This window comes from Corylus avellana, chromosome 8, assembly GCF_965113065.1.
Source record: "Corylus avellana chromosome 8, dhCorAvel1.hap1.2, whole genome shotgun sequence".
Lineage (NCBI taxonomy): Eukaryota > Viridiplantae > Streptophyta > Magnoliopsida > Fagales > Betulaceae > Corylus > Corylus avellana.
In genome coordinates, this window is record NC_142497.1 from 2,507,552 (window position 1) to 2,530,656 (window position 23,105).

At 36.3% G+C, this 23,105-nt stretch overlaps 2 protein-coding genes and 1 long non-coding RNA gene across 3 annotated transcripts; 2 read left to right on the forward strand and 1 right to left on the reverse strand.

The window, feature by feature from the left end:
• The first annotated feature begins 2,183 nt into the window (after positions 1–2,183).
• On the forward strand, positions 2,184–6,667 carry TRO (histone H3K4 methyltransferase TRAUCO). Its single transcript, XM_059575308.1, has 2 exons — positions 2,184–3,400; positions 6,245–6,667. The coding sequence occupies exons 1-2, from the start codon at positions 2,338–2,340 to the stop codon at positions 6,508–6,510; spliced, it is 1,329 nt and encodes a 442-aa protein (XP_059431291.1). The 5' UTR covers positions 2,184–2,337; the 3' UTR covers positions 6,511–6,667.
• Positions 6,668–6,900: 233 nt separating this feature from the next.
• LOC132164440 (uncharacterized) lies at positions 6,901–9,141 on the forward strand. Its single transcript, XR_009438376.2, has 3 exons — positions 6,901–7,337; positions 7,434–7,527; positions 8,233–9,141. It is a non-coding gene; the product is annotated as an uncharacterized LOC132164440 (long non-coding RNA).
• Positions 9,142–9,575: 434 nt separating this feature from the next.
• Positions 9,576–12,445, reverse strand: LOC132163843 (uncharacterized). The gene is made up of 5 exons (XM_088519078.1): positions 12,081–12,445; positions 11,819–12,011; positions 10,361–11,764; positions 10,178–10,294; positions 9,576–10,075 (listed from the first exon to the last, which is right to left on the reverse strand). Exons 1-5 carry the CDS (start codon positions 12,443–12,445, stop codon positions 9,917–9,919), a joined length of 2,238 nt encoding a protein of 745 aa, XP_088375204.1. The 3' UTR covers positions 9,576–9,916.
• Between the last annotated feature and the right edge of the window lie 10,660 nt (positions 12,446–23,105).

Genomic DNA, 23,105 nt, shown 5'->3' on the forward strand with positions numbered 1-23,105 from the left:
AATCTAAAGTATTTTGGTCAAACTTACTTTTGTGCACTTTTTTATGTTTTTGCTTATGTGTCGGTTATTGATTGGAGACGTAAAAAATGTGTTATCAGGATGGTCCTGATAAAATATTTTCTTTAAAAAATAAATTACAAATTATATTTATATGATTTAAACTATATTTAAATTTTGTTGAATTATTTATTTATTTTTTAGTTTTATATATATATTGCAATTTGGATAGGAGATTTTGAAGGACTTGAATTCCTTGTTCAAATTCAACGTATTCTTCATGGAATTTGTCAAGCTTCGCTTTTTGACAAGCAATGATGTTATCTCTCGAAAAGACCTTCAAAATCTCCCACTTCTTTGTCATCTTTGTTTGACCACAAAGAAAGGTACACAGAATGGTTTGGTGGGTGCCGGGTGGTTGACGAAATTCCTAATTGCTTTGAGGGTAAATAATAATAATAATAATAATATTATTATTATTATTATTATTATTTAATAAGACCTAAGTTTTGGTTTGCTTCTCCTTTATACCCATTACCCATTACATAATGTAAATTATAAAAGAGCTTACGAATGTTAAGTCTTATATTAATTTATTATTATGTGAGATTAGGTTTTAAAATCGATTATAGAGATTTTCAATTACAACTTAACTAGTTTTTTTTATAATAATAGATTTATTCTCCCTTTTATCGACCAAATAATTTTTAAAACTATCATTAGATTTTTTTATGAATCATTAGTGAATTTTAATTCAATTGTAATTTTAAAAATAGATACCTTTAAAAGATAAAAAAAATAAATAAAAGTCATACGTATAATATTACTCAACAACGCTATCCTTTTATATTTATCAATAACTATCACTTTGATACATTTAATTCTAAAGTCTCTCTCCTTTTCTAGTGTCTTAGTTTTGCACTCTCTATCTTTTTCTCTCCCTTCTTAATTTCAATACAAACATATTATCACTATTTCTCATCCTCCCCCCCCCCCCCCCCCCCCTAATTTATCCCTCAATCGTGTTAGCACTCTCACCATGAGTCACATCTTCTAACCATTGAAAAATAAATAAAAACAATATTCAAGTTAATAAATTGCGACAAAGCTTTCTTTCAAATTAAGTTAGAGAAAATTATGTTCATCTTTCTATTAAACTGGTATTTGTCCTTAGAGTATGTGATTTTTATATACATTTTTAATATAACATATATAGTGTACCACCCAATTAAGCCTCTTAGAGGTGACCTTCTCCCAGCTATTAAACCTATCTCCGACACAATCTCAAGCTTGCCCATTAACAACGAAACTTATAAGTCGTCCAAATCTTATCCATTCCAGATAAGCTTGACCCAATTTGATATAGGTCGCCTAGATTGATCTTAGGTCGGTCGGACCCAATTTGATTTAGAGAAATGAGTGCACACAACATAAAGAGAATTTGCACCTATTATACCTAGACCTTTGACATTTCGTTTTTATCGAGAAATGATGAAAGTGTAAAGTGTGTTAAAAGAAGTGGGAGCCATATAATCAAATTTTGTTACCTTCTGAGCCTCTCTCTCTCAACCAACAACATGCAAGAAGTCATTCATTAAAAGAGAAGGAAGTTGGGTCATTTGAAAGTATGTCTAATTTAGCAGAACACTTACTATTCAATCTACTTTCCTTCTCCAGCATAAATACTGACTTAAGCATCAAAGTGACCCTCACTAGACCCCCAATAGGACACTTTGAGCTTCCTTCCCTTTTGTTTTGGAGGTGCTCTTGGTTAAAGGGTTTGGCGTATGATCAACTAATTGTTCAAAACATAATTGTATCTAAGAATCACCTATACGAAGTTAAAACAATTGTTTATAATTCAATTTAAAAGAAAACTTTGTCCAATAATATGAGAACATACCAACAATCTTGGAAACGGATCCTCAGAGCCAATCTCTTATTTTAAGAGGGGTAATATTGGTATTTCACTTTTTTTTTTTTTTTTGACAATATTATCTCTCTAGAATAAGATACGGGTTCCTCTCAATTTCATCATTTCTCCAACAATCTCACATAAACAAAAGGGATTTAGTGCAATCTAGTTGAGCCCAATCCTAGTCCAATAAAACCAAGGCCTCCCAAAGGCCCATCACTATAGAAACCCAAAGCCCCCCAACAAACACAAAGTAAACCAAGCACTCCACTCACTCGCACGCTCTTCCTCCTGGCCTCCTCCATTGTCCCTTCCTCTCTATCTCTGTCTCTCTTCTCTTAAACCCCGACATCACACGCACTCACGGAGTCCTAAAGAATCTCCCAACAAAAAACCTCTGCTTCCAAAGCTTAAACCCCACCGCCATGGACTCCCTCCAAGCCACCTACAGAGACGACGACGAAGATGAAGACGAATCCGGCCATCGCACCACCACCAAACCACCACCGGCCACCTCCACCGGGTCGCCCTCCACCACTGCCAGCGAACCCCAAAACGGCTCGAAACCGGACCCCGTGACCTCCGACTCAGACGACCCCAATAAGTCCCCCAGATCCGCCCACAACGACAACGACAACAACGCCACCGAAAACGACAACGACACTACAACCACCAACACCACCACCAACAACAACGACGACGAAGACGAGGACGAAGAGGAGGAGGACGACGACGACCCTCCACCCAAGAAGCAGAAACCCCTCTCCTCCCTCACCACAACCCAGCCTCCAAACCCCGATCAGCCACCACAACAACAACCCAATGCCGCCGTTATAGCCACCACGCCCGCCCCTCCGACCACAACGACGGCAAAGAAATCGAAGAAGAAGAACAATAACGTGTGGGTCACCAAGTCGACCCGCAAGGGCAAGAAGAAGAACAAGTCCAACAACCATCACAACGCGCCTGCCGAGGACACCGTCCTCATCACCCCGGTCCAGAAGTTCCCGGACAAGTCCGACGACACGCTGGACATGAGAATCTGCCTCTCCAAGATATACAAGGCCGAGAAGGTCGAGCTCAGCGACGACCGCTTGAGCGCCGGGAGCACCAAAGGGTACAGAATGGTGAGAGCCACCAGAGGGGTCGTGGAGGGCGCGTGGTACTTCGAGATAAAGGTTGTGAGGTTGGGTGAGTCCGGGCACACCCGCCTCGGCTGGTCGACGGAGAAGGGGGACCTCCAGGCGCCGGTTGGGTATGACGGGAACAGCTTTGGGTACAGGGACATTGATGGGAGCAAAGTGCACAAGGCATTGAGGGAAAAGTATGGTGAGGAGGGGTACAAAGAAGGTGATGTTATTGGGTTCTACATTAACTTGCCGGAGGGCGGGTCATACGCGCCTAAGCCGCCCCATTTGGTTCTGTATAAGGGGCAGAGGTATGCTTGCGCACCGGAGGCCAAGGAGGAAGCCCCCAAAGTGGTGCCCGGTGAGTGGTTCTGTGCCCACCATGTAAATTTGTGTTTTTTGGCTATCGTTAGTGACAATGTGTGTCATTTCTATTGCAATGTGAATTATGTGATGATATGTGTGTTGGCCGATTCTTGGTTATAACTGTTGTTAAGTACTTAAGTAGTGTTGATGGGTTGTGTCTAGGAGATTTAGGTGATGGTTTCTTTCTTATTAACCGTTGGGTCGAGTAAATAGCTAGGTGTTAAATAGAACTTGGCATGATTATGATCCTGTTAAAGTTGGGGGAGAGCCTGCTCATGTGTTTTTGGAGCTCGACTGTCAAGGTTCACATTTGTTGACAGTTGGTAGCTACTAGGAACAAGATTCTTTGTTGTTGGAATCTCATTGAGTAGCTCAGGCCAATTGAGCCTAGTAATCATCTCAAACATGTTTGGGGTCTTCTACTTTGTTTAGTCTATATGCTTCTATTGGTTTCAAGATTCTGATTTAGAATTTAGGTAAATAGTGCTTGTAGTGGAAAAAGAGGGTGATTGGGAATGACCTCATTGATCGATTAATTAGTTAGAAGGTTTTTAAATTTATTACTAAAATATAACACCATATGCGAGTGTACTCCACTAAATGAAGCCTTGTATTCCAATCACTTGGAGTTGCCTACATCAATACATATCTACAGTTAGCCAATCAGTTTTTTCTAGGCATATGGACTCTGGATTATTGGCCATTGTATACTTTCTTACCCACTAGACTCATGTTACTTTTCATCTTCCTCTTGTCTTTGTGGCCTCTAATTTTGAATTAAGAAAGCATCATTAGTTTTGCATTTATAGTTTTTTTTTCTTCTTTGAAATGCATACTTATGTATTCTAGTTTGACCCCACTTTGGCCACAGGACAAATAGTTGGCCTTGACCATACTTTTATTCCTTTTAATTCTCCAATGTTAGCTCAAATTAGATTGACATGGTGTGCAGGTTTGATGAGGGTCCAATTAGATAGCAGCTGCATAAATTTCAAGCATAATATTTGAGATAATTTTATCATGTTCGTAGTAAGACTCATTAGAGAACAAAATTGTATTCTGAGTAAGTGAATTGACTTCCTCTAAAGCAACCTGCACTAATATTGAGACGGTGTACATAAGTACTGAACTAAGAGGAAAAGAGAGGATGTTAGAGTTGCGACTGTTTTGGTCCTTGGCATTTTTGAAACTGAACCAATCGTCAGTTTTAAAGAACCTAATTCAGAACCAAACTGACTTTTTATCAGATAAACTCAACCAACCTAAATCAAATTCGGTTGGTTTAGGTTTTGGGTTATGGCCAATGAAATTATAGATTTTGATTTTGGTCTACTGATTTTTTATCTTTCTAACCAACTAAATGAGGTGCACTCTGGAACAAAAATCTGTTCAATTATTAAATATTTACAGTGATTAGATAAATTATCACTAATAAAAACGCAAAAAATGTTGAGGGGTACATGAAGTATATTTTATAAGGTTACAGGTTTCGAGATTGAGTGAAAAATTAGAAGAAACTGAACCAAACTAAAATGAAGTGGTTGAGTTGGTTTGGTTCTTTGGTTAACATAGTTGCAAGTATTTCTGCAATGACTTTGAAATTGAAAACGCATTGAAGATGGGATGTATGCTTTGTGTGACAGGAGATTGGATCTAGCCATAAGAAGAATGCTTGGCTGATAAATAAAGTGACAACAAAAGTAAAAATTATTTCTATTATAGTGGAGAACGTTGATGCACCTTCTCTATTGTTCTCCACCATGTCTGTATAGCCGTCTGCGCACACACGCGCACACACACACACACATAGAGAGAGAGAGAGAGAGTTTGACCTAATGAAGAATTTCTGGAGGGAAATGTACAATGGCTCAATTGATTACAATATATGGTTGCATGATTAACTTTAAAGAAGAAAGAAGTAACTCAGCTTGATTCTTAGATAGTTTGCACTTATTATATGGAACATATTTTTGATAAGTGATTATATGGAACATATTCTTACTGCTCATGGTGGAAACATGGAAAAGATCAGTTCTTGATTCGGAATGGTTGCTTTTGTGTATTGACTGCTTGTTGTGATAAGCATATCCAGTTGGGGATTAGTAGGAAATGAATAATCGACATGTTGACTGCTCCTAGATTGTCTAGATGGTTTGCAATTCTTATTTTGCTGGACTGAACCTTCTGAGTTGTCCCTAGATCCTTCTCATAATCCACATGTTTTGTTTTAACTCCTGGATTTATTATCCGTTATTTTTTCCTTGCAAAATTGTTCATAAGGTTGGCATTAAGAATCAGTAGAGAAAGGATTGCATGAGAAAATAAATTATGGTTTTCAACATGACCCTACCCCTTGGTGGACAGGAACAAGAGAGTCCAGTATGAGAGAAGATTTTGAACTGCAAGAGTCCAAGCATGCTTTGACTTTTAAAAACTTATATTTAATTCCTTTCTGTTTTGAGTGTTTGAAATACGTGGCATGTAACTTTCAACAGAAGAGGAAACTAGAGCTTTGCTTTACTGCTGGCACAGTCTGATGGCAATGATGCTTGAACCTCATTCAAGTAACCGGGTTTGGTTTTACCTTGACCCGTTCAACCAGATGACAATAAAAAAAACACCTGACTCATGCGGTAGAAAAAAGTGTTGCACTCTTTGTCAACTATTTGATTAAATGTTTTGTCAAATTTCCAGGGTTTGATCAGCACTTCTTGAAATTTTGTTCACTGTAAGCATGGTTGATTGTTTATTTATTTATTTGTGTTAAACTTAGAATGTTAATATCGAAATTGTATTTTTTTTCTTTGGGAGGTGTGCCAATATTGTCTCTTCTGTGCAGGAAGTGAGATATCTTTCTTCAAAAACGGGGTTTGCCAAGGGGTTGCTTTCAAGGATCTATATGGTGGTCGCTACTACCCGGCTGCTTCAATGTATACTCTTCCAAATCAGCCAAATTGTGTTGTCAAGTTCAACTTTGGCCCTGATTTTGAATTCTTTCCTGAGGACTTCAATGGGCGTCCCTTGCCTAAGCCCATGGTTGAAGTTCCTTATCACGGGTTTGATAACCGAGTTGAAAATGGAGTGTCAAATGAGAAGAAACATTAGCCAGCAAATGGTACCTTTCAACGTTAACACTCGCGAAGCTGGGAGATGGATCTGAGTTTAACATTCTGGTGTAATTTTAGTTGTTACTGACAAATTATTTGGTGACATTGTAAACTTGACTTTTTCTATGGAAGAAAGAAAATCTGCATGTTGAATATATAGCAATGTTGCTTGAGCCCAATGATATCTTGATAGTTCTCTTCTAGGCTTTGATGTGATATTCTTGTTTTCATTATTGTGAGGTTTATCTCATAGAAGTTTGTTATAATCACTGCTATCTCTTATAGTTCCTTTTGGACCGATTGGATGCATTCCATTGTCCTAGTATTTACTGGCTGAAAGCCAACTGGTTCAGAATTTATGGCATAATGCGCATAAATGTTTCCTTTCCCTGTTCAGGAAACATAATTATTTTTTAATTATTTTCTGTGCATTAGCAATAACATGATGGCCATTTTTCTTCCGAAACAACCAATGCACTGATAGTGAGCCTTTTGGTTGATAGGAGATGAAAAAATGATACATGCTAATGTTTCTCTTCTGGTTTTACAGACCCAACTTGGAAGATCAAACCTCCATGTGGTTCTCTTGGCTCTCTCTCTCTCTCATGCATTTGTGTGTCTAGTCTCATATGCACAACCACATGCACATATATTTCTCTAGTTTCAGTTTGGCTTTCGTCTAAAAAAGTATGTTGCAGCAGCTTTATATTGCTTAATACGGGCACATCCTCCTTGTAAAATCTAAATCAGAAGAAGTAGCAGAGCTCAACGTCTTGGGCTTCCCATGGCTTCATTATACAGCCTGTTGCTTATAAACAGAAAAAGGTGATCTTTCAAATATGTCACAGGGAGTCGTGGCCAGAAAGTCGTGACTATTGTTTTCATGTTAATAATGGGTGTTATTTTTCTCTACTTTTACAGGTAAAGGTGCAAATCAGGGAGATATTCAATGCAGGAATTGCCCAAAACAGGTGATGGCATCGCACAATGGTTTAGATATGTATTTGTTACAAAGGTAAGCAATTTAATGTTTTAACATTGAGAAATGCTATTTACCACTGTCAAGTGTCCATCTCTTAGTTTTTTTTTTTTTTTTTTTTGTTTTAAAAAGAAAATAAGTGGATGTAAAATGTGTCACATAGACAAGAATGCTGAAAGATGGACATTTAAGAATGTTGAGAAGATTAGAAGTGCTACACATCTTCGGGTTCTTCTCCCATCTTCTTATTTTTCAAAATCATCATTAGATCTGTAAGGATCTATGGAGCCCATGTGTGGGACCTCATATGGCCCTACAGATCCAATGATAATTTTAAAAGCGGGAGGATGAGAGAAGGATTAGAGAAAGAAATGAAGCATTTTTCAGAATATTAGCGTGCCAAGTTTTGAGGGGTTGGGAAAAATTTAAAATTTGAACAACCACACATCAAAACCCAATAACCTAAACAACTTTTCATACTAAAAAAAACAAACAAATACCCATTTTTATTATGAAAACATGTAAATGCCATTAAAAATTGCGAAATGCTATTAAGTAGAATGTTTTTCAAATCCTAGACCTACCACTACCACCTCGAAACATCACAAAGCCGAAACAATATTAGAAACCAAGCTATACATGTTTGAGGTGGTTCAGAGTATTGTTGCTCACTTGAACAAACATCTTCTTTATCCTTTGATTTTCCCGGTTCTTCTCTTACATTAACATCTCCTTTGTCAGTTTTCTTCTCTGCAGCATGGTTGCCGACCAGATCTCTCTGTTGCATAGCCTTGAATTTGACCGTTACCTTCGCCTCCAGGAACCGCCTCCATTCAAGAAGAATGATCTTTGCGTGTGATTTCTCAATAATCTCCACGAGTCGCTTTTTTGATTTCTTGACTGAAGAGGCTGGGCCCGTGGGATTCTGGATTAGCAGTGCACACTCGCATTGTTGGATCACTGCCTCAAAGCCTGAAGAAACGTTGTCGCCCTCGGCGAGTTCAAAGAGCAAAATGGCATGTAAGGGCACGAAGGAGATGGCCTTCGGGGACAGCGCAAGCGCCTGGCGTGATGACTCGAGGGATTTGTTAAGGTGTTCGAGCCTCACCGTGGCAGAGTCGCGGATTTGCAACCCGATTTTGTAGTGGATAAGGCTTCAGGCGTGGTGGTGGCCTTCGGGGACAGCGCAAGCGCCTGGCGTGATGACTCGAGGGATTTGTTAAGGTGTTTGAGCCTCGCCGTGGTAGAGTCGCTGATTTGCAACCCGATTTTGTAGTGGATAAGGCTTCGGGCGTGGTGGAGAAGCGTGGAGCCTAAGTGGCGGGAAATGGCAGCCTCCGCTAATTCTGCGGCTTTGATGTAGTCCCCAATGCCGAGAGACCAGAGGTCGCAATTGCATTCTTGGAGGATGAACGTGAATGAAGAAGAATTGGACAGCGTCGGATGGGTGGAGGGCGGAGGTGGTGAAGCAGAGGAGGATTTGTTGTGGTTCATTTTCTAAGATTTTATCTCTTTGTATTAATAACCGTTCATCTACGCATACCTCTTCAGCTTTTGGTGGTGTTTGGTAAATGGGTTGGCCTAGACACTGTAGTTGATGTAGATTGATGTGAAAACAAAAAGTAAGAATGTTTTATATAAAAAAGTAAAAAAGTGGTATGAAAAAGTGAAAATTTTTTGTTTTGTAGTGATTTTTTTTATTTGAATAATAATAAAAAGTGAATGATGTGATATAAAAAGTGAAAAAGTTAAAATGTTTTGATGTTGATTTTTTTGAGAAATGGTGGTGAACTGTGTCTAAGCCAACTCCAACCCTTTTACCAAACAAGGCTAAAAACCATTTAATTTGACTCAAAATCCAATATTCTCCAATTATTTCACTTAATAAGAACAAACACAGGATAACCATCCTATAAATGAATTCAAATAGACAAGTCACTAAGTGTCCATGTACGTTCACCACAATCACAGACAATTAAGGAACATGACAAGTAAGGTTAAATTGTAATTTTACAAAACAATTTAATTGCATTTTTAAAAATCACATTTTTAGATTGCGTGTTTTCAAATTGCAAACCCTTTTTCATATTACATGTTTTCAAATCGTTATTTTTAAATAAAAAACTCAAACGGTCCCTAAGTTCGTTGCTATCTCATTATAAATTTTGACCCAATAAAGGAAAGTGAGACACTTATCAAATTCTTCAGAAACTAGAACTATAATTTCCCTTTCATCATCATTATCATTGTCAGTAACTATAAAGTATTGAACCCATGAGGCCAACCTTTTTATGCAAAGTGTTGCAGCTCACTTGAACCAACATCTTCATTAGGGACCAGCTAACTACAATACAGAAATTGTGTATTATATATATATATACACAAGACAACGTTGATAACAAAACCAGTTACACCAACCTCAGCTTTATATAGAAGACAACGTTTTCTTCTCTGATTTTCCCGGTCCTCGTCCTCGTCCTCGTCTTCCTCTTTTGTTAGTGGTCTTGGCATCAGGAGCAACCTCTGCTAACAGAGCCTCTGCTGCAGCAGCATTATCTTTGTTGACAAGATCCTCCAGCTGAGCCTAGAAAGGAAAGATTTATCCCCAAATAATAAAAAATAAAAATAAAAACAATAGCCAATAAAAAAAGTAGTCAAAAACATTCAAGAAAACACCAATACAAACCTTCATGAATGACTTCAACTGGGGCAACATAACAAACCGGTAGTCAAACATAGATACCAGCATAGCTTGCCGAATGGAAGCAAGAGTCATCATGATTATAGCATCAAGTTTACAAAGCTGCAACACTTGACATGGTGAGAGGCCATAAAGGAACAAGAATGGATTAAACAAGCATTAATTTACCTCTTGAGCCAAGCGGTTTATCTGCCACTGGATTACCATTGGAATTTCAAAATCTGCTTTTGAATCCTTCATAATACTCCATATGATATCCAATTCAGCAGCACCGTGAGTCTCATCACCATACTTACTCTCAATCTCGAGCTCTTTCCACCGTTTGAACAACAGGGATACATAATTACCTTGGGATGATATTTGTTCCCTTTTCCGATTTTCATCAGAACATAACCTCTCAACATTCTGCAATGATTTCTGATATCTTAAATACTTGCCTTTTCTTTCATACATTTGGAGCAAACGGCGAGATTCATCTTCAAGAATCTTGTACAACTCCCTTCCCCGAATTTGGTTAGCTTTTCTCACACTTGTCCATGCCTTTATTTGTTCCCCAATTGTAGGATGTTCCGTCCACAGCCAATCAACCAAAGCATCACTATCTTCAGCAATAATAGTTTTCACTGAACTTCCAATATCCGGCGCCTGAACAGTCTCTCCTCCCAACAACCAGTCATCCAAACGCAAAGGATCACTATCACAATCCGCGTCACAATCTTCAGCTATTGAAGTTACCACTGCAATTCCACTGTCCGGCTCAACAATCTCTCCCCGCAACAACCGGTCATCAAAAAGGAGAGCTGAGAAGTCGCTGTTGAAAACAATTCTCTCTCGAGCATAACCCCAAAACCTCTGATCGTCATCCTCCGAAAAGATCGCACCAAGGCAATGCAATGCACAAGCACTGGCCACTTCTTCCAAGAACTCAAGAACAATCTTGAGCTCCGGAACCTCCAAAAAGCGTATCAAGTTGAGCGTGTGGCGAAGCCACAGACCATCAATCAACGATTTATGAATCGTATAGTTTTTCAGCAACTTCGTTATCAAGTACTGCAGTTCATACAAATGGCTCCTAGCAAGACATTTGTTACTTCTAAACAATTGCAGTTTCGCACGAATTCTCTCGATGATTTTTGTCCGCTCACTGTCTTCAACAGAAGGCCAATCTGAAGGGTCGGACCAGCTGTCCATGATCTCGGCCGCGTAAATCAATTTCACGGGATTCCAAACGAAGTTTTCGTATATATCATCAACGGCTATTTCGGGAGCTTCATCCGGCATAAGCAATAGAGAACTGTTCGATAGAGTACCTAAATGATTCCAAATATGATCGCTGAAATCTGAATCAAGAACCCTCTCTCCGCAGCAATAGCATGCCCAAAACCTCCATAGCTTCTTCGCCTTGCCGTAATCAATTGCTTCCGTCAAAACCTCTTTCGCCATTCGCAAATCATTCTTATCCAAATATGCTTTGAGGTCTTCAATTCCGATTCTCAAAAACTCCCTCTTTTTTTCCACACTCATGCTGTCATTCCAGAAGGCCCTGACTCGTGTGAACGTAGCAACATTCGACTTGACTTTCTTGTGCTTCTTGATCGATGTGAAATGCGACGGCCTCGGCATTGCAATCTCCTTCTTTCTCCCTAGCAAAGCCTCGACCTCGGCCTTTACTTCCGCCAGGGAATTATCCACTAGGAGCCGTTTCCACTTGTCCCTTCTGTTCCCGCCTCCAAGAACGATGATCTTCCTCTTGGATTTTTTTATCAGCTCCACGAGTTTCTTCCTCATCTTCTGCTGTCGGGAGGCCGAAAACGGGACTCTGCACCCTGGCTCCGTCGGGTTCTCGATCAGCAAAGCCCGCTCGCATTCATGGACCACGGCGTTGTACGAACCGGCATCGTTTCGGGCCAGTTCGAAGAGCAAGATGGCATAGAAGAGTGCGAAGGAGATGGAGTTTGGGGACTGGGCTAGAGCTTGGCGGGAGAACTTGACGGAGTCGTTGAGCTGTTCGAGCATCCGGGCGGACGAGTCGCCGATGAGCGACCCCATTTTGTAGTGAAGGAGGCATTGCATAATCTGCGGGTGGCGGGAAAGGACGACCTCCACGGCTTTGGTGTGATCCTTACCGCGGGGAAACCCGAGGGCGCTAAGGTATTCTTGGGACGTTGATGGAGAAGCATCAAACGGTGGGAGATAGGTGGAGGCCTTGGGTGCAGGGAATGGCGAAGCAGAGGAAGATTTTTTGGGGTCCATTTTCTTGGAGGGAAGTTGAGAGATCTTCTTGATTTAAATTTAGATTACTAATGAACGGGTGGATTAGAGAAATACAAATTTAAAAGAATGGGTGGATGGTGGGGTTAAATAAGTAATTTACTAATGAACGGATTCTGGTTTCCGTTAGTTTCTTTGCGGTTTTTTTTTTTCTTTTATTTTTTGTTAATTCAGGTCTTTTTTTTTTTAAAAAAAAATAATAATTAATTTAGCATCAATTTGGATTAGAGAAATTCAAATTTATTAAACAAGTTTGCATTGCATTTTTGGACCAGTTCTCTTCCGTGTGTATATATATATATATATATATATATATATATATATATAAAAGGAGGATTAGAGTTTAAAAATGTGAATTAATCAGTTAATTTGTTTTAACATCATAGTGGGACTCAAGGAATATTAATATTCTGGTAGAAAAAGAGAATGCTTTGTGTTTTTCTTTTGATAGGTTTCAAAACTACTCATTTTGCTTATTAATATTGTTAATTATAGCCACGTGCTATGATTTTACATATATAGTCATAGAGACAAACAAAAATTCTTATAATTAAGTGCTATTTATGACTTCTATCTTTTGTTAATCCATGTACAAACACAATTAAAGAGCAGATCTGCTCTGAGCATACTAGATATACGACATGGGTAGCCAAATTTTCTTATAAAATTTATTTAAACCGGCCATGAGAGATTACCCCTTATACCAAAACTATTCAAGCCGTGAGAAATAACCCCTCACACCTAATTATTCATCCTCACTCATGAGAGCATATGTAGAGAGAAGAAACCTCTTATTTAAAACAAAAAACACAAACAAACAACCAGAAAGCAGTAGCAGCGGCTGGGGAGGAGATGAATGGCACAACATGATAGAAGGTGGACGGACGTATAGTGGAGAGGTTGAAAGTTGCTGATTTGCTCGGAGAATTCCTAGAAACATAAATAAAAAAATAAAAAAAATAAAAAAACCCGAAGGGGAGGGGGAGGGTATGAGCGGGGAGTAGAAGGGGAATGAGAGGAGAGGGGATCAAGAGGGAGCAGATCTGCTCCCTCCTTCTCTCAAAACTATTTTTTTAGGAGAATGGCCAAGAGATGGCTTCTAGGGTTTTCCTTTGTATAACGCCAACTTGTGTAGATAAATTTTGAGAAAAATGCAAAATCAATCATTTTGGTTTACTTGATTTACAATAAGCTTTAATGTGGTATCAAAATGTTTTGGGGGATCTCTGAAATATGCATAAATAACAAATTACTCCCTTTTGTCAAAAAAATTGTTAGATTTTGTTAGTATGTCATATCATAGCCAATAAAATCACGACACATATCACTCATAATAAAAAAATATATAAATAATCAAATTATAAATATATAAAGTATATAAAAATGAAAGTTAAGAAAATTAAAATTCACTCTTGTCTCGCTTTGCTCTCCACTTTCTCAACTCGCCATTCTAGCTTATTGTAAGACATTCTAGCTTATTGTAATTCGATTAAACTAACTATATGGACTAAACTCGATCTATTAAACTTTAGAATTAGAAAACTTAATAAGGGCAAAAATAGAATAACTTCTATATGAACTTGACACAAATCAAGTCTTTTATGCATTATATTGAGAGGATGACATATCAGCATAGAATAACAAAAGTGAGTTTTTTAAGAACACTATATCTTTATCTTTATCGTTTGTTTTGTTCTTTATTTCATGGTTTTTTTTTTTTTTTTTTCTTTTTTAATTTTGAATGTGGATAATGAATAGATTTTGTGTTTTCACAACGCTCACTTTTGTTGTTTCACATTCTTTCAAGCAAAGGCACAAAATACTTGTTTTGTGCTAAGTCCTATAAAAAATTATTTTGCAAAAGAATTACAGGATCCTCTGCAATTGGAGAGGAGCTAGGATTCAGTTAGTTATATTTGAAAAATAATTTTGTCTTTTCACTTTTTGAGGGGACAAAAATACCCCCTAACTGGGTATTTTGAAAAAAATATATTCTCTAGTACGTTCAAATCAAATGGATTAACTGATCAAATCTTTTGAAAAAACTAAGTGATTTAACTCGATTAAAATATTTATCAGTTAAGATTTTTTTTTTTTTTTTTTTTTTTTTTTTTTTTTTTTTTAGGATATACTTTTTAGATTTCTTCTCGTTCAACTCTATTTATATTTTTTTCAAATATGCTATTGAATCTGTTGCACCCATATGGGGGTGTTATAGATGTAATTGTAAATTTAAAAAAGATTAGATAAGAGATAAACAAGAGTCTAACGTAATTTTCGAAATTTGGCATACAGTTTTGTTGCTTGTTCTCGTTCAAGAAAATCGATCAAACAATAAACAAGAATCTTTGGATAACATACATGTCAAATTTCAAAAATTACGTTCGACCCTTGTTTATCCCTTCTCTACTCTTTTTTAAATTTACAATTACATCTATAACACCCCCATATGGGTGCAACAGATTCAATAGCATATTTGAAAAAAATATAAATAGAGTTGAACGAGAAGAAATCTCAAAAGTATATCCCAGAAAAAAAAACAAAACAATCTTAACTGATAAATATTTGAATAGGAGCAATGCTATAAGTCTTTTTAGAGTCTGATTTTTTTAAATATAATGTAGATTTTACAAAACAATATACAAATTGTTTTTTAAAAATGTTTATCTTTATATATAACTAATCTTTAAAGTGTTAAAATCTGAGTAAGGATAGAACTCTTCATCATATTTAATATTTGAAAATTGAAGAGATAGTAATTAATGAAATTTTCAATTTTCAAATATCAAATATGATAGAAGAGTTCTATTCTCACTCAGATTGTTTAATAGAATTCACATTATCTTTCAAAAATCAATCAAATCGTTTCAAAAATGTGTTTTTTTTTTTTTTTTTTAATTAATGACATCCGTTTCATGAGGCATGATCCACAGCCGATTGAGCTACCTCAAAACATTTTAATATTGCATTCTAGCTTATTGTTAATCAAGTACACTACATTGACTAAACTCTGTTAAACTTTAGAACTGGAAAACTTAATAAGGGCAAAAAGAAAATAACTTTTATAGAGACTTGACACAAGTTTTTTGTACTTTCTATTGAGAGGATGACACATCAATGCGGAATAACAAAAGTGAATATTTTGAAAACACCATATCTTTACTTTACCTTTCTCTTTTGTTTTGTTCTTTATTTCATGGTTTTTTTTTTTTAAAAAAAAATAAAAATAAAATGGATGTGGATAATGAATAGATTTTGTGTTTTGATGACACTCACTTTTGTAGTTTCCAAGGAAATGCACAAAATATTTATTTTGTGCCAAGTTCCTATTAAAGTTATTTTCAAGCAAAATAGTAACATGAACCTCTCCAGTTCAGTTCGTTATATTTGATGAATATTTTTGTCTTTTCACTTTTTGAGGGGACAAAAATACCACTCAAATATAACTAACTGAATAATCTCCGGTTCAAATAAACTAAAGAGGATTTTAAGAGGACTCTAATATAACTAACTGGATAATCTCCCGTTCAAATAAATTGAAGAGGATCCTAAGAGGTTGAGAGTATTTAATTAAGAATATTAAATTGAACTATTTAATTATTTGTTTTATGAGATTGAATTAATGTTCAGAATAGGTGTTATTTTCGAATTGTTTGACTAATTTATCTCAATTAGTTCACTTAATAAAAGTATTTTAGTATATGTCTTCACAATCCAAGTATATGTCTTTCTCCAGTGGCTGCTCTGGAAATGGGTTCGAGATTTCAACGCACTTTGGTAAACATGGAGCTTGGATTGCCATCCTGGATCGATACAAGCAAGTCCTCGACTCTGCTGTCTCTGCTCTTCATTCTATTGAAACTCCACTGCTCTCTTTGCTTTCCACTTAGAGTCTCCTCCACTTTTACTTTTCTAGCTTCATATTTTCCTGGAATGCTTCTTTGCCTCTTGGGGTACCGGTTTGTTCGGATGCTGAAGAAAATCGATCAAATGATAAGAAAAAGTGGTTTCTCTGTTTGGCTGATGAGAAAATTGAGAAGAGTGAAACAAATTGAGTTTATTTTCCTTTTGACATGAATGCCGATTTGGGTCTACATTATTTCTTTTTAATTCCTGTTTTCCTCTGATACATTAAGGTCCCATGTGTTCATTGTTCGTGCTGCATACAGTTTTGTTGCTAGCTTGTTCCTTGATGAAAGTGCCAATGCTTAATTGAACAAACCATGATGGCTTGATAGGGAGTAAGTTCAAATTTCCCAGCCCTTATCTTGTTTATATATATTTTTTTAGTTTTAAATTTTTATATATTTATATTTTTTTTATTGTAAATAACACGTGAATTTGACATAGGAGAGTAACTTGTTATTTTTAAATTTTTTGAACTAGTAACCCCCGATTCATGAGGCATGATAACCAGCTCATGGAGTGATCTCTCAAAATTTTTTAATACTAGCAACATTCTAGCTTATTGTAAATTAAGTAAACTACGTGGACTAAACTCTATTAAACTTTAGAATTGGAAAACTTAACAAGGGCAAAAGAGAATAACTTCGATCCATAGGAACTTGGCACAAATCAAGTTTTCTATACATTCAATTAAGAGGATGACATATCATCATAGAATAACAAAAGTGGGTGTTTTGAAAACACCATATCTTTATCTTTTAATCTTTCTCGTTGTTTTGTTATTTATTTCATGGTTTTTTTGAATTTTGATTGTGGATAATGAATAAATTTTGTGTTTTCACGGAAATGCACAAAATACTTGTTTTGTGCAAATTCCCTAAAACTTATTCTGAGGCACAAAAGTTATCGTTATATTTAGGGGTGTTTTGGTTTTTATTTTTTATTTTTTGAGAGGACAAAAATATTCCTCAAATATAACCAGTTCAAATAAACCCGCAGGAGAGGATGCTAAGAGGTTGAGAGTAGTTAATTTAATATTCCTCAAATATTAAATTGAACTATTTAATTTGCTTGATTTTTTATTTATATTTATTAATTGAGGAGAAAAGAGGAGACAAGGGAGGATCGGATCTTTGAGATTGAATTAATGTTCCGATTGAATAGGTGTTATTTTCGAATTGTTTGACTAATATATCTCAATTGGTTCACTTATATAATAAAAGTATCATAATTAATGTGATGAATACTTGAACAGAAATCATAATAAGCGTTTGGATAACATATATATATGTTAAATTTCAAAAATTAGTTCGATTCTCTTGTTTATCTCTATCTAACTTTTTTTTAACACCCACATATATATGGGTGCATATATATATATATATATATATATATATATATATATATATATATATATATATATATATATATTTGAAACAATCTTTAGTGATAAATATTTGAATCAAGTTAAATCACTTAGTTTTTTGAAAAGATAATGTATGTAGATTATATTAAACGTACAATATACAAATTTTAAACATTAATCAAAATACAATATTTCCGAGTGATCGAGGATAGAACGAGTCTTGTATCGATCATATATATTTGATATTTGAAAATTGAAAAGACAGTAATTAATGAAACTATCTCCTGATCGAAGAAGAGATGTGCTACCAATCAAACTCATCTCTCTACTTAAACTCACTCAATATAAACTTTTAAGGGAGATAGAGTTCTTGAGTTTTCAAGCTTACGTTTTCGATCTTCTCGATCAAAATTTCTTTGTACGTACGTAGTCCAACAATGGAGGCCGTGAAGCCGGATGATTACTTCAAAACTCTCCCGCCTGGGTATAGGTTCCGCCCTAATGACGTTGAGCTAATCAACCTCTACTTGAACCCCAAGATCTTGAACCAGCCCCTGCCACGAAACCAGATCATCGAAGCTAGCATATATGACTTCCACCCTGAGATTCTTACAGGTTCTTGCTTCTTTCTTTGATTTAACATATATACGTACCCTTTTATTATTATAATTATTTGAAAATAAATTTTGCGTTGATTCAAGGAATGTATCAAGAAATATACACAGACAAAGACAATGGAGTACACGAATGGTACTTTTTCACACCAACAGAAAGAAAGTACCCAAATGGAGAACGTCCAAATCGAGCTACCGGGGATGGATACTGGAAAGCTACCGGAGCTGGCAAGCCAATTAAAGATGCAAGAAATATCTTAATTGGGTTTAAGAAGACGTTGGTGTTCTACCAAGGAAAAGCTCTCGAAGGTGTCAAGTCCAACTGGATTATGCATGAATATAGGACCGCCAATCCTCCTCTTCGAAAGAGAAAATCTCAAACTGACATGACAGTAGGTGGCTTAATTTTCATTTTAGCATTCATATATAATATTATTACTGATCACTTGATGAATTTCTTTCTTTCTTTTCCCAGTTGGATGACAACGTCTTATGTAGGATCTATCATAAGAACAGATCTGATAAATCTAAAACCGTTACGGGTACAGATGAGGATCCATCAACTTCAAACCCAGCTTTAGTTGATCAATCCACACCTTCCCATGATCATCATCTGATTTATAACCCTGTAGTTGACCAAAGGGATATGCAGCTTCAGCATCAGGCTCAGCCGCATGCTCAGCATGAGCATCAGCAGCATGCTCAGCATCATCAGGCTCAACCGCACGCTCAGCATGAGCATCAGCAGAATGCTCAGGCTCAGCTTCATCAGGCTCATGCTCAGGCTGAGCATCATCAGGCTCACCAGCAAAATGCATCCTTGATAAATGATCAATCCAATTATGTTGCTCCAAACTGGCCTGATCATCAGTTTCAAGGAGGAATCGCTCAGCATCAGGCTCAGGCTCAACAGCAAAATGCATCCTGGATAAATAACCAATCCAATTGTATTGTTTCAAACTGGCCTGATCATCAGTTTCAAGGAGGAAACGCTCAGCATCAGGCTCAGGCTCAGGAGCAAAATGCATCATGGATAAATGATCAATCCAATTATAATGCTCCAAATTGGCCTGGTCATCAGTTTCAAGAAGGAAACGCTCAGCATCAGGCTCAGGCTCAGCAGCAAAATGCATCTTTGATAAATGATCAATCCAATTATATTGCTTCAAATTGGCCTGGTCATCAGTTTCAAGGAGGAAATGCTCATCATCAGGCTCAGGCTCAGCAGCAAAATGCATCCTGGATAAATGATCAATTCACTTATATTGATTCAAACTGGCCTGATCATCAGTTTCAAGGAGAAATCGCTCAGCATCAGGCTCAAGCTCAGCAGCAAAATGCATCATGGATAAATGACCAATTCAATTATATTGCTCCAAACTTGCTTGATCATCAGTTTGAAGGAGGAAACAATTTGCCTGATAATCATCAGTTTATAGGAAGAGTGGAGAGCAGCAATTACGAAAATCAGCTATATGATCATCGTGGTATGATGATTGGACTACAATATAGCTATACCGCGTTCAATCCAAATGATGGGTACCAGTACCACCAAGACTTCTATACGGATAACTCTAATGAGTTGCTCTCTCGAGTTCTCTATGATAAGCCGATCAATGATCATGATGATATCCCAAGTTCTAATTTCTCACTTCCTAAATTATGATTTGGGCGGACGTACGGACTGACAGACCATTTTTAACTTCGTGTAATTTATGACCTTAGGCATTAAATGCCTCTATGTTTTAGCTTTATGGATTTAATGTTTGTTTAGTATTAATGTTGTATTATAGTCCCATTTGGTTTCCCATATGGCATATATATTTTTGTTCAAAAATCTGTCATACGGCTGGTTGTTACCCTTACGATTTTTTTTTTTTTTTTTTTTTAATTGAGAATGATATAATAGTCTTTTCATGTCTTTCTTTTATTATTTATTTGAGAGAGGAATTGCTAAAAGTCTTGATTTAAAATCTTTGTAAATTTGGATATACTAAATTGGCCAAATCCAAAAAAAAAAAAAAAAAAAAAAAAAGGTATAGGTGGTCAATTGTCAAGAAAAACCTTTATAGAGAAAGCATAAAGGCCAAAAGGGCAAACTCATAGGCATAGCAAATAAACAGGATTTTTTTATTTTTTATTTTTTTATTTTTATTCTGGGCAAATACAAAACAAAAACCACAATAAAAGATGGAGCAAAAAAAAAAAAAAAATGAACACAAAAGGGAACAAGATTAAGGGGATTAAGATCACTTAAAAGGAACTACAATTATTAGGAAAGGGGCACAAGGGAATGCAATCATTAATAGTAGTGGCGGTGGCCCATTTAGCTAAATTATCGGTACGATGATCGATTAGTACTCTGACAGGAACATGCTTCATTGATGAAAGGTTCTAGTTGACAATCTGGAGGAAAATCTTGGTTGCGAATGGCAGAAACGACGTCTTGCAAATCGCCTTCAATAATGGTATTGTTATTAAGAACTCCGCCTTCAATCATAGGTGCCCTTTCTTCTTGTCCTTGCATCGAAATTCATATGCCCTCCAAAGGCACTATAACTAGGGAACTCTTTGTCACACTCCCTGCATACATACTTTGCCTTGTAAGTATTTCGAGCTACATGAAATGAAGTTTGACCAACGTGCTGCAATGAGCTACTACCAAAAGCTTGTTGGGTATTAGCCATAGCAGGAAGATGAACAAAGCAATTATTTGAAGAAAACTGATATGTTTTTGATGGAGCATCTGCATAATTGATTTGGCTTGTACTAGGGAAATGGATGTTTGAGCCAAACTTGGATTTGTTAATATTGACAGAGCCATGAGCAGGGGTAGGATGAATTTCCAAACACACAGAATTATAACAATGAAATCGTCGGTTTCTCAATGAAAAATTCATATCCAAGGCATTCCAAGAAAACCCAGAGGAGATTGGAAAATGGACAAGTTGTTTTTTAAAAGCAGCAAGCTCAAAATCGAGCAAATTGGCAGATGGAGAAAAATGGACATGATGGTTTACTTCAACAGATGAATTTCTGGTTATACCTTCTTGACAATTAGAGTTGGTGATCATTGGAGGAACAATTTCCATGATTTGTGAAGTAGAAAAGTATTGATTTCCAGCACTAGACAGAATATTGTTCATGTCTAATGCAAAAGCATTCTCTAGCACAGCAGGAGAATCAAGGTGTTGGTATTGTGAGAAAAGCAATTTGTTTGGGCTCAACATTGGAGTAGAGATATCAGGAAGTTCAAATTCCTTTCCACATGGATCTGCAGCCACATCAAACCATGCTTCCTCACATTTTTGTGAAACACTATCTTCTTGTTCATCCATAGAAGAAGTGACAGCCATTAATTTGTTGCCTTGAGAGAAGATTTTGAAAGAACTACTAGAGTACTCAGAAAGAAATACTCTTATAAAGGCTCATCTTATCCTTTTCAACATTAACTTTTAGGGTGGGAGGAAAATTTTGTTAATAAATTTCCATATATTCAATGAAAGACCACAAAGCATAACTTATACCCCAATTAAAGAGAATTATCATAAAACAAGCTCAATCGAAACTACATTTTAAATGAAACAAAGAGAATTTTGATCGTATACTCCTTTAAGTATCCTATAATGCTGACATGACAGTCTCAACCAATCATTGGATCAGTTTTTGTTTGTTTTAATAAAAAAAATCAAAGGTTAGTTAAAACTGACATGTCAGTATTGTGAAATAATTGTGAGATAAAAATATGATTTCTAACATTATTCTTCATACTTTACACCTTAATGACGTCCCAAAAAAAGGTCCAAAACACTAGATATGAGTTAGCTATTGCTTCTATATAAAGTCCCAAACACTAATTTCAGTAAGGAAAGTACTCTATACTTGACAAAGGCATTGCATATCTGAATAATGAAAAACATCAAAATCATTAATAATGGTCGGGCCATTAGTCATTTTAATTTCTATCCTAATTGCCAACGAAGTTCAGTATTGTGAAAATCCACACCACCATATTTAACCATAATTTTATAAATACCAGTTAATGCATATGTGATAGAGATGATTTCTTAATGGACTGTTAGTTTTAGGGCATACAATGGGCTTGTTATGTCAATCTCTGCCCATCGCAGATTGGGCTGATGGGATGATGGGTTTGAGGAGGAGCCCATATTTCTCTCCAGTTTTTCTTGTAATGAAGCCCAATGGGTCTTAAAGGCTTTGTGTAGATTATCGAGCCTTAAATTAGCGTGAAGGCCCAATTTCTATTAGGGTGGGTACTGATGGTTGAATAAGTAATTTAGTAAGAAACGGATTCTGGTTTCAGTTAGTTTCTTTCGCGGGTTTTTTTCTTTCATTTTTCGTTAATTCAGGTATGTTTTTCTTTCTTTTTTAATTAATTAATTTATAATCAATTTGGATGCTGCCTGTAGAGAAATAAAAATTATAAAAGGAATATTAGAGTTTAAAAATGTGAATTAATTTGTTTTAAATTCATAGTGGGACTCAAAATCCAATATTCTTGAATTATTCTGCTTAATAAGAACAAATACACGATAAGCAAATATGAGGAGGACTAGAGTTTTTTTAGAATTTTCTCAAATGTGATATGACTTTTAAAATCCGTAATAGACTAATAGTGATTATCTCAAGGTCAATAGTGATTTTAAAAGCCACATCACATTTTGAAGAACTTTAGTCCTCCTTATATCATTACTCCAATAAGTGTACGTCCATGTTGACATTCACCAACAGTCTT